This window comes from Tetrao urogallus (assembly GCF_951394365.1).
Source record: "Tetrao urogallus genome assembly, chromosome: 3".
NCBI lineage: Eukaryota > Metazoa > Chordata > Aves > Galliformes > Phasianidae > Tetrao > Tetrao urogallus.
The window spans coordinates 78,932,999-78,945,235 of record NC_136815.1 but is presented as its reverse complement, the minus strand read 5'-3'; the positions used below and the strand labels follow the sequence as shown (position 1 = coordinate 78,945,235).

Genomic DNA, 12,237 nt, shown 5'->3' with positions numbered 1-12,237 from the left:
TAGCCAGTTTGTTAGAATTCCTACCTTTATTGTTGTAAACTTTTCCATCTTTCCCACATTCCTTAACTGCTTAGAATTTGTAATAAACTAGCTGAACAACGTTTGTGTCTTAATTTCACTCTAGATATATCATGAACCATCTCCTCCAACAACTGGAGCAATACATTGCATTATTCAACTCTCCATCACAGAAATCTCTATTCCTGTTGTTGCAGAAGTAGGATTAATGTTTGAAGTTGTGGTACTCAGAACTTCCCCAGGATATGTAAATACCAACTAATGACACCTGGAGGTAATAAAAATGTAGCTTAGTAGGCAGTCTGTGCTGTCAGCCTTCAGAATGGAAACATGGTCACAATTTGGAGAAGTACTGCTTATGTTGTATGGTGCCTTCAGATCAGACAATAAGAACAAGTTGTTTGAATATTGTTGTCCTACTCCTGCCTGTTCTTGCTTGAACATCATGCCTAGACTTTCTTATACAAAGAGCCCCAGGTAACTTTTGGTACATAAACTGTGCTAATTACTAATTACTTTATGGAGCTTTACACTCAATTATATGAGTAATGGCTAATGTATACTTGTCTTTCTATAGGTCACAAAACACAAGTTGCAATTGTTAGTTAAACCTCACGTAGAACTCCATGAAGGTGATATTGCTCGTGTTAAACCAGCAGCTTAACAGTCATGTCTATCAGTCAGCTGCTAATTCTGTTATTCTCTGATTGTCTCACAGACAAAAACATTTTTCCATGTAATGTTTGACTGATTTCTATTGCTTACGTTGCCCTTCTCAAAAGTTTTTTTCATTCCTCAGGACTGGAGAGACGTGTACCTGTATAAATACATCTCAGATCGTTAAGCTTCCCTGGAAAGCAGAACTCAAGGAAGAAAACCGATTTCTCCATTATGTAAGTAATTAATCTTTAGAAAGAAATGCTTTCACATCCCATTCCTGCAGACATTATGAATACAAAATTCTCTTTGGTGTTGTTCAAAATTGTGGGAACTTAGAAAAGGCTGTCCAGAGAGGTTGTGAAGTCTCTGTGCTTGGAGATTCTCGAAAGTCCTCTGGATGTGATCCTGGGCAATGTGCTGTAGGTAACTCTACCTGAGCAGGTGAGTTAGGCAAAATGTCCTCCTGAGGTCCCTTGCAACATCAACCACGCTGTGATTCTTTAAGGGTGGGTTTATTTTTCAAAAACAAATGCCAAGAAGTCCTGTAAAAAGAGGGTCAAAATCTTGCCTTCCCACATACTCCATTGCTGTTGTAGTCAACTCTCTTACTAGATGTGTTCATGAGGCATAATCTTGAGTGCTCCCACTGTTGCTACCATAAAAAAAAAAATACAGTACTCAAAACTGAGCACTGAGAACAAAACTTGTGGAAAAAAATCAAGAGTTTGTGAAAGGGGTACATGTCATATTCTATCCATCTTCCAGTTGATGAATGAGATGGTACTGCAGATGCAGGCTTTTATCTAAATAAACAAATGAAACCAAAGCTGCTTCTAGCATAAACTTTTTATATAGCACAAGGATAGATCCAGTATACATCATGGGGGGGGGGGGGGGGGGGTTGTACAGTTGTCAGTGAATACATGAGTTTGCTGTAAATATTTTCTGCTTGCTTGTGACTGCTGCTACTGGAAAGAGAATTATTAAAGTGAGATCTCCACTGTGCAAAGGATTTGCCACAAATAGAGTATGTGTAAGTATAAAGCATCTCCAAAGCCCCTTTCTGCTAGACCCACCTGGCAGGAAGTCAGAAACTCCAGAGAAAGTAAAAATACTCCAGTTTTACTGACACTTACTGAAAATTGTTACAAACAGTTCTCCTCAAGTAGCAGCACACAAATTCCACCTTTGCCAGGCAAATAGTGTACTACATTACATGGCTATGCTGGAGAACTGTAGGCTATACAAGAGTGTATGTACGCCTTGAGGAAACAAAATGTTCTTGATATCCAGTCAGGTTAAAAGAAAATGTACTCCTGTTTTGGATTCAGATCAATATTTGCCTTTCAAGGAGGCCTCATAACAGGAGAGTGTTCAATTGATGGTTCTAAGCTAAACTGGTTGCAATGATTACTTTGGTCTACACTCATTCATAGGATTAAGAAGGCGTAGGGGGAAAAATAGTGTTTCTGCTTCTCATCCAGGTTTTTATCTCAATGCTAGAAGATGGCCCTGATTTTTAAGGTGAGCAGAATTTACCAAAGAAAAGAATGGCATTAGTGGGGTTGTGCCTAATAAAGAATAAGAAAGGATGGTCAGCCATAAACACCTCTATGAGGGGGAGGGATCTCCTCACAATGGTAGCTCCTGTAGCAGCTGCTGCTGTAGTGCCCTCCTCATTGACTTCCACATAAGCCTTATGGACAATGTTTGACAACACCAGGGATTCCCCAGATGACAGTGCAGAAAGATCAGCTTTGGATTCAGTGAAGATGTCTGTCATTCCCATTGCTTTTAGTACCTCATTGAGGTTAAAGGTGTCTTCAAGCTTGAATCGGGGCAGGTACACCTCTACCGTTGTCTCAAACATGTGTTCAGAAGAGAACCACAGCATTAAATTCTCATAGGTCATTGTGCTTTCAGTCTAGAAGATGGGGAAATTAACAGGTTTAGATTTTTGCCCAGCTTCAACTCAGACAACCAGCTTTCAGTCTGTCATAGCCACAGTCCTGAGCCTTACCTGTTCCAGCCCACTGGTAGATCCATCTGCCGTGTCTCCTGGCAGCAGGATGAGCATGCTCAGCGACTTCTGAGCGTAAGGGAGTTCAAGCACTTGAGTTCCCAGCTCCTCAATATAGCCTAATTTAAATGTGCCTTTCTGATGCATCATCTGCACTGGCTTTCTCTCATTCTATTTAAAAGAAATTGGAATGATCACATAAGCAATACAGTCCTTTATGTTTAAACTTCAGGTGCGTTATCAGCAGTAATTGTTACAAAGCTAAATGTTTTTCTTAATTTTGTTGCTCATACCGTGAGACATAGAACGTAAGTTTCCCCATTCACGTGTAAAGGGGATAATTCTCTGGGGGACAAAATAAAACAAATTTCCCTGCAACTAATCAGATAGTGAAATGGTTTAATGCCATTACTCTGCAGCCAAACAAACTGGTGCTGATGAAATTTGCGTTCTCTGGTTTGGAATGGAATAAAGTAGTAATAGCACTGCAGTAATCAGGTTGTCATTTATCAGGTACATGTTTCAGGCAGGAAGCAATAGAGAGAGTAAGAGCAAAATGATAACCACTCTATTTCAGGCATGTTCTTCTAGGTCTTCTAATCCTTGCTTTCCTTTGTGGTAGGTTTGTTCAAATCTTGTGTAGGTGCTCAAGATTCATTTCACTGTTAGCTAACTTCTTACTTGCTAAATCAGCAGAAGAATTTTAGTAGAGAACAGCATTAATAAGTGCATGGAGAAAAGTATATGCAGATTCTTCCTATCTCAGTTTCTGTGACTGCAGCAGTGCTCCAGATGTTCCTATCTATAGTCCATTTTCAGTGTTCATATTCAAAGACATATTTCAAGTCAAAAACTGAAGAGACCAAAATTACACTTTCTTACCTGTGTCTTAAATAATTGCGATACAACACTATAACTAGCAACATATGTCTTTCTGACCTTTTCTTTTGATAGATAAGAAACACTTAGAAGTCAGCTTCTCCTATACAGAGCTCTTCAACTTCAGATCAGAGCTAAATCTGTATTCTTTGTGGGTTCATTTTATTTGGTGGTTTCATTTTTAATGTAACATAGGCAAAGCATATGGAATGAAGACAAAACTGTATTAAATGAAATAAAACGGTTTTGATCATCTTTTTTGAGGATATTTGTTAGACTTAAGCTGTACAGAGCTTGGATTAATGTGGTTGTTAAAGAACTTTTTGCAGCTATGTTGACTATATCTTGGTTAAGCAATGAGAACTTCAATTTTATAAGTCTGGTGGGAAAAAGGAATCAAAATTAAAACATTTTAAAAAAATATTTTAAGCATTGCAAATACTAGAAATAAACCAAAATACTCTGTGAGGATTTTTCCTGTTTGAAATTTCATTTTCATGTATGTGGCTTGTTAATATCTGGCCTCATTTTTTGCTTTGTTTGGCTTAACCCATCTGTTGCAAAGCTCATGCTAAAATGTATGGGATGCATAAAATCCAGGATGGCCCCATAGGGCCTGTGTGAAATTAGATCTTTGCAGTTGGCTTCTATCCATTACAACTGCCCTTAGTGACTTTTAGGTTCAAAAGTGCTGATCAGGGCTAATGCTTTGGGTTTGCCAGCTACTGAAACAAAATGCTGAGTTGTTGCAGCTTCTGAGACTTGCACATTTCCTTTCCAGTAAGGATTATGGTTTTCTTGGAAATGCTTTCCTGCTATCTCTACCCAACAGGAGGAAAAGGTTTAGTTCCCAGCACACCCATGCCTTTCTCATAGCACAGCTGAAAGCCCTCAATTTTGCATTTCTGTATTATGTTTATTCTAGGGTAAATCATGCTAAGACTTACAGAATGTATATATACCTGATTCAATTTAAAATCTCTCTGTACTGTATTTTTCTCCTCAAACTTGTGTTCCCAGGATGCTTTGAAGTAGATCACATTCACCAGCACCAAAATGGCGTGTGAGTCAATCACTCCTGGAGCAAAAAGTTCCTTGATTTTACCTGGAGGAAATTTTGGAAAACAGAGGTATTTATTAGTTGTTATTAAGACTCTGGATTGAGACTCAATTACTTGTCTGTGAACTTAGCTTTAAAGTACAATAGAAATCCAACTCTTTGTTTCTTCACAGATCAGGGACAATACAAGTGAAGAAATGGCAAATTTCTCAGCACTGTTACCTAGTACTGGCCTGTTTGGGAGAGAAGGGGGCACAGGGTCATCAAATTAACCAACATGGGCAAAACGAATGTGCCAGGTGGCACCTGTCCACAGTGAAAAGGGCAGCACCATTAATCCTCTGTTTCAGTTTACATGAGGACGTCTGTCCCTTTACAGTTTTTTTCCTGTACAGAGGTTGAGGTAGGATTTCCCAAGTGCAGAGGCTTTAAACAGGCACACAGCAATGGTGGTTTCCGCTCTTTGCCAATTAGTCACAAGCTGCTCTGTCAGCCCAAGGATAGGTTTGGTCAGGATATGACCACTAAGAAATTAGGAGCCTTCAAATCTATTCATCCATCCCTCACTAAGTTCTGGCTTAAGCTCACATGGAAAATTTATAAGATTTTCACCCTGCTGATGTTGCAGCTCTGACAAAATTGAAGTGGCATATTTCATGTTCAGTTTAATCAAGAAAAAAAACCAATGACCCCTATGTGCCTGTAAAGGGCAAGAGCTGGTTGGTTGTTACTTGTAATAGTGAATTTCGCTAGAGGGCACATCACTCATCTTCGTTAACATTGCTCTGTGTATAACCAGGTCCTGAGGTGCCTGCTCTCTCTGCTATGCTGTTCCCAGACCCACTGTGAAGCTCATAACTTCCATCCCCCACTTTCCCGTACCTGCAGCGTTGGCTATTTGAAAAAGCAATTAATCTAATTAACCCTTAAAGGTACTGTTGCAGCTATCTTGCTAGGTGTGTGGGTAGGAGTATGGCCGTATGCAACAACAAAATAGTTTAGCTGATAGATGACTCTAAGGAATGAATGGGAAAAGCAATCTTTCAAAGGCATAAGAAACCTAGAAACGTGAACAAGGCTTATCGTATGCTGAATTCTTTTTGAAGGAGCACTGGAAGAGGGAAAAGATAGCACAGCTACAGTTCTGCTTTGTTTTACCTTGTGTCTCGCTTTCAACCCAATCATTAATTTTTAGCCTGCTTGCTTCAAGAGCCCTTTGAAAGTCCAGTGTTTCAAGGGCTGCTCTGTATAGTTCCTTACTGCACGTTAGATACTTCTGTAAAGCAGAATAAAGATTGTGGATTAGCCAAACTTGTTCAGAGCTTATTCTCTTTACAGTGAAGTCAACAATTCAGAAACGTTTCAGAAATTATGAGGATGGTCTTGACTGAATAAAACAAAAGAGGAAAAGAAAACCAGCAATGCAAAGCTGTAAATAAAGAGAAATCCCAGAGGCAGCTTACAGACAGCTTGAATAGGCCATTTTTTGCTATAACCACACTTCTGGCTGAATGTAGACATGTCAAAAGTGAAAGGTCTTTTTTTTTTTTTTTTTTTTTTTTTTTTTTTTTTTAAACATAAATAATTAAAGCTGATACTTGTGTCTCTTTCCCAGCAACCGCAAGAGATATGGCTCCAAGAAGCACCTCCAAAACTCAACAATACACATGAAGGGACAAGAGTGGTGCATATGCTTACTGGAAAGCTGGGGGTCAGTGCCACAGAGGTTACAAGGTACAGTTCTCTTACCTGATTCGGTTCAAATCCTTGTTGGATAAAGAGGTTGTTAGCCAGGCTTAAAACGTAGTCTTTACCAAGGTTTTGTAGTTGTGAAAGCAGTGCATGGAATGCTTCATGGTTAAGATTCCCATCTGTGTTACACTAGGAATATTTCAAATACACCAGTTACAAAGATTCCTCAGTACAGCTTTGGTTGTTAATTTGCATCCTCATTAGATTGCAATGTAGGGCTAGCTCCCATTGTAATTATATGTAAATTCAGTTAATCTAAGCTTTGTAGCCTGATCTTCCTTCTGGTGTGGGCTTCGGACTTGACTGTATGGAAGACTTGGCCGATAACAAGGTAACACCTTCTATGAGGCACAGTGGACCAGGCAGACGTTGTGCATGGGATCTTGACTCCCTCCAGTGGCAGACTGTAGTGCTTTACAACTAGAAGGCTATGGTGGAGTGAAAGAAAGGCTCTTGTACTACGGAAGACATACCAGAGAGGAGGAAGATTCTCTTTCCTGGCTTAGTTCAGACTTGTTTTCTGGGGCTGCACCTTCAAGTTCAGATTCAAGGCTTGTAGTTCCTGCAGCATTGCTGACGTGGAGAACCTGCAGTTGAAGAGGTCAAACTCTTTAACTGGGATAAAGGTGTTCTCCTGTTTGAAAGATTTACTGGATTTACTGGATAAATGATGTAGATTTATTAAAGATGTCACAGAAAGGTTTGGGTTGACAGGGACCTCAAAGCCCACCCAGTCCCAACCTAGTGCTGTAGGCAAGGCTGCCACCACCAGCTCGGGCTGCCCAGGGCCCCATCCAACCTGGCTTGGAGCATCTAGGGATGGGGCACCACAGCTTCTCTGGAAGCCTGTGCCAGTGCCTCATCACCCTCTGTGTGAAGAATATATGCCTAACATCTCACCTAAGTTTCCTTTCTTTTAGCTTGAAGCCATTCTCCCTTGTTCCACCACTATCAGACTGTAAAAAGTTGGTAAAAAGGTCCTCCTCCTGCCTATAAGCTCTCTTTGTGTATTTTCCCTTCATACTTTCTCAGCTGCAGTCAGACTGGAAGGTCAGAATTGAATTTGTCCAAAATCCATATTCAAATTCACATTCCTATATTAGTGAACCAAGAAAAACTTTTAGTCCCCCAAAATGCTACTTTCCAGTACCTCAATATTTTTTATATTTGATTTGTATTTTTATTGCTGTAGTTGCCTTAAATTTCAAAATGAAAAGTTGCCTCAGGCAAAGAGGCAAAAATATTTTGCTTGCAAACATCAAAACTAGCTTTATGCAATCATTCTTAAATATTTGTATCAGCTCAGGAAACGTATCAAAGTCATAGTGCTCTTGATGGAAATTGAACCTTGTTTCCAACGTGCAGATATCGCACTGAAAAATTTTGGAATGCTTCTCCATAGTGATATTGTTGTAGCATACAAACACTTAAGCTCTTTTTTTTTGAGAGTGCTTGATCTCTGTTGCTTTCCTAAACTAAGCAAGAATCCCTCAGAACTGCATAAGGAGAATGCATCTCCCTTGGCAGCAGCTGACCTATGGCAGTATTGTAACATGATGGATGAAGATCCACCAGGATACAGCTGGAGCTGGCTACTGTCTTATGCTACATGTACCTTAGGAGTATTGGTCACTTACTGCTCTCAGAAGCAAATAAGAAAAGCAATAAAGATCTCAGAACATGCAGCTTATGCTGCAGGGAGTAAAAGGTGTAGTGACCAGAGGAACAGACTTCTGCATGCCCTCCCTGTACCCCCAGGCCCCGTGTGCTCTGTAGGTGAGACATTTTGTATCATTTGGATGTGACAAGTGATAAGGGAGCAGGGATATCACAGCACACCAAACACTGTTCTCAAGGCAGCAGCTGAGCTTGTGTTTATCCTTGTTTCCTAAGTGCACATGTTGTGCTGCAAAGCCCTGCGTTGCTACTGGGGAAACAGCAAGCTGTGTGGAAGCATCTCAGAACGTTTCAGCAGTACTTACATTTTCTATCTGAGTGGCTGTGTTGTTTCGTGCCCCTAAAAGGATTAGGCCCAGGGAGGTAGAGATGCTCATTGGAGAGAAGACAATGTTTTGGCATTCTGTGGTTCTGTTGACTTTATTGTAGAGATCAAGGCAAAACTCAGTAATCATTCTAGAAATGGAGCCCATTGTGAAGCCTGCAGCTTACTGGGAGCAAAAAGGGAAAGGAGAAATATGAATCAGTTGATTGCTTAGCTGTGTCACACTGCAAAATATCTCTCTGCCCTAAATTATCCCACAGTCGGTTGCTAAATAGTAGAAATGTGCTGAATTCTGAGTTTGAAATAGCCAGTTTTGCACACATCTGTCAATTCATGTGGATACAGCAGGATCTGGAAAGGGGCCCCAATACTCATACCATATGGGAATTCCTTAGAAAGAATTGTTTTTCCATCTTATCACACAGTGTATCTGATTTCTTCCAAAAGAGAGTTTCCCATGGTCCAACTTACTTGTTCTTATTGTAAGCAAAAGGTTGTGGTATTCAAATCAGTCAGCTGTGGATTTCCTTCTACAAACTAGTTTAACGTATGTCATCGTATCAACTCTTTCCTCGTGTCATCAAACAACATGATTAGTGACAGAAACTACACAGGCATCTAACTACATCTGGAAATCTGAGCTGTGGTGTGAAGGATTCAAACAAGAAGTTTATTAAAATAAAATTGCTAGTAATTATTTTCATGTATGAAGAAAGAATGTAAACAGATATGGTGCCTGTGGAAACATGAACAGTTTGCAGTATACTTCATGTCTCCTCATTGATTTGATAGGAACCCCTGAGTCAGAACGTATAAACAATCATAATTTCCCAACAGAGCAATAGCTCAGCAGCCCCACAAAGCCTGCTAGCTTCCTGTTCAATGGTAGGACAAGATCTGTCTCATTCTTTTCTCTTGTACTGGAAATACAACAGTCTGATGCCTTTCCTGTGGATCATTAAATCCACTCTGGTAAGAAGAATTTGGGACGAAGTTTTAGCTTGGTCTTTTCATGAAGAATGTAATCTGAAAAAAAAAAGGGCTTTTAAGAAGCCCTTATCAGTTCTTTAGGGAAATAACTGTAAAGCTGTTGTGTGGATAGCAGTGAAGTACTCAAGCTTTTCTCAAAATATTATACCATTTAAAAAAAGCATGTCAATTTTAGCATCAAACAAGGGATGTTCTGGACAGCACACCAGAACAAATGTAAGAAAAACAAAGCATATGCTCTTGGCTGTTTGCAGACATAAGTAACTATGGCCTGTGTTCCAGAAAGATATTTTATTTAGGGGAAAATACATAGCACAGTGTGGAAAGAAAGTGCTCAGATCATGGTGACTCTAGCTTTCAGCCTATTTTAGGACAAGAACTACTCAGTGTCCTGCATGGACTGCAAGGGGCATCTCATTCAGGTATGAGACAGGCAGGAACTTTGCATGAGAAGCAGGGGCTCAGGCACAAAAAGTTACCAGGATGTAAGAAGTTGCTATGACTGAAGTGCAGCAAGTTGCCTGTGTAAGCAGCTTAGCTTGCAGCAAGTGCCAGACAATAGGAATTAACTCAGCCCACAAGAAAAAAGGCTTAGCCTAAGATAGATTGACAGGAAAGTCAAGTTGCTGAATATATGAAGGGGCTGATATGTGGTGAGTGCAGGCATTTCTTTCCTTTTACCTAGCTTGAAATAAAAAGTTCATGTGTTTCATTCTAAGACACTTGTTTCACCTTGAAGTCCAGTAGTACTTCATATGAAGGGCTGACGTAAATGGGCAGTCATCTTACCACAAGAAAGACACGTTGCAGTAATCATTTCTCTTTTCTTCCACCCTTGTTAGCTATTATTCACAACCTTCTGAAAACAAAACTCAGCACTTATTTCGTGTTAAAGTTTGTTTTGCTCCACCTTTAGTTGGTGAAAGATCTAAAATGGATCTGAGAAGTTGTTTACTATGAATGTAGGTCAGTATGCATGTTGTAGGTGTGTCCAGACCTCAGAAAGCATCGGGGAGACAACAGGAGCTAATGAACTTCCTCATCAGAAGGGAGGCACCTCCACCCCAACCCACAGGGAAAGAACCAACCACCAAGCACAAAAAAGAGAGAGCATAAGAGCTGGAAGCAGGTTTTAAATGCAAACATCTGGCATACAGAGGTGTCCATGCCTTTAGAAAAAGCATCAGACTGTCTTCAGAGTGATATCCAGGTACAGCCACTACTCCCAATTCCATGGCTTCATGTGAGCTATTTACAGGGCTGCCCCAGAAATGCAAAGCAACAGTGGAGAGAGAAGGGATGTGGGCTGGAGAAGGAACTTTTTTACTAGAGAACCAAAGGATTTAGTGAACTTTCTTAATGGATATTTGAGGAGGGAGTATGTGTAGGTATGATTCCACATCGTTAAGCCATGCTTATGATCTCTGTAATCATTTGTTGGTGAGAGTTTAGGAGCCACCACATGGACAGAGTAGCTTGGAGAACATCTAGATGTTGAACAACAAATGGAAATAGTACTTTTAAAAGATCTTGGAGTGGGAAGGAGAGAAAATATAAGATCAAAAGAAGTGTTCCAGGAAGATCACAGCTGTTGTTCTGCCCCAGACATACTGTTTGCACAGAACATTAGCAATTGTGCAGAGGTAGCAAGCAGAGCTGTGGTTTTATGGCTGATGAAGGGAATGTTTTGCATGATGGCTCAGTATCTGTTAACACAGTCTGGAGTGTTGTTATATGTGAGCAAGGAGCTACCCAGGAAAAAAGCCTCTTTCTGGAGAAACCACTCTATACCAGAAGCCTTGTAAAGATAACAAATTGTTTCCATGGCTCTGTGAAGTGAAAAATGCTCCTTTTCTATAGCTATTCATGCTTTGTTCTCTCTGTAGAGCTTGTTTTAGGCTAAAGATGAAATCAAGGCAAAATTTCTCAAAGAATAAGAAGCTGCACTTAAAGCTACCGTAATTAATAGATGTAGTATGTTACATTATGCAGTCAGAGGGAGGAGGCAGTCAATAAGATGTGGATGCTGGAAGAGTGGTAGCCTGGTTTGTAAGGCAATTCTATATGTAGAAAGGGAAAGCAAGAAGGAACCTGTTTTCCCTGATACTGCGTGCTAATTCCGATTGCATACTTACTCTTCTCATTTAAGTGCCTTAATGTACATTTATTTCTCGTAAGCAAAGAAAGAGAGAATTGGCAGAAATGATATGTGTCTGTCCTTGAAAAGGAGAATGCAACAGATAATACAGGGTCCTCACATGAAAAATCTATAGGTGGTAGAAGTTAATTTCTTATTTTTCATGACCACTCCTACGAAAACTTCTCGAAGTGTTTCTGTGGCATTTTGGAGTTAAAGGGACACAACACATAAGAAAAATGAAATTTCCTTTAACACAGAAATTATAATTTTCCCCACGCAACACAAAGCATTTCTAAAGCAATGTGCTTTAAGTTAAAACCCAATACATTTCAGTGCAAAATATCTTTACAAGAGAAATGTTGCTAAGTCCATCTCCCAAGCAACTTAGCCCCTCATGCTGCTGTTTTTATACAGGAAAGGGCTTTTCCTGACTGGTTCTATTATTTTGCATCAGTACCTCCAGGATGTATCTTTTCTGCTTCTTTCTAGGCTGATTATTCCTACTTGAACAGACAGGGATGTATACTGGCCATACAGTAGCAAGCTATTTGTTATGCCAATGTGTAGTTACATAAACTTCTCAGCAAATTTTTGAACACCACTGCCGAAGCCAGGAGCAAATATGTTGATAGTGAAGCATCCTCATTACCAAAACAAAATTTGAAGAATACTCCACCCTTCCTATTGTTAAGAACATAAACAATCCTGGCAGCAGA

General features: G+C 40.0%; 1 protein-coding gene across 1 annotated transcript; it reads right to left on the bottom strand.

Moving 5' to 3' along the window:
* Window positions 1–2,197: 2,197 nt before the first annotated feature.
* LOC306944546 (serpin B12-like) lies at window positions 2,198–8,539 on the bottom strand (the record flags this gene model as incomplete). The annotated part of the gene is made up of 7 exons (XM_079533108.1): window positions 2,198–2,602; window positions 2,699–2,869; window positions 4,540–4,682; window positions 5,796–5,913; window positions 6,387–6,518; window positions 6,863–6,976; window positions 8,372–8,539. The coding sequence occupies 7 exons, from the start codon at window positions 8,537–8,539 to the stop codon at window positions 2,198–2,200; spliced, it is 1,251 nt and encodes a 416-aa protein (XP_079389234.1).
* Window positions 8,540–12,237: the final 3,698 nt, after the last annotated feature.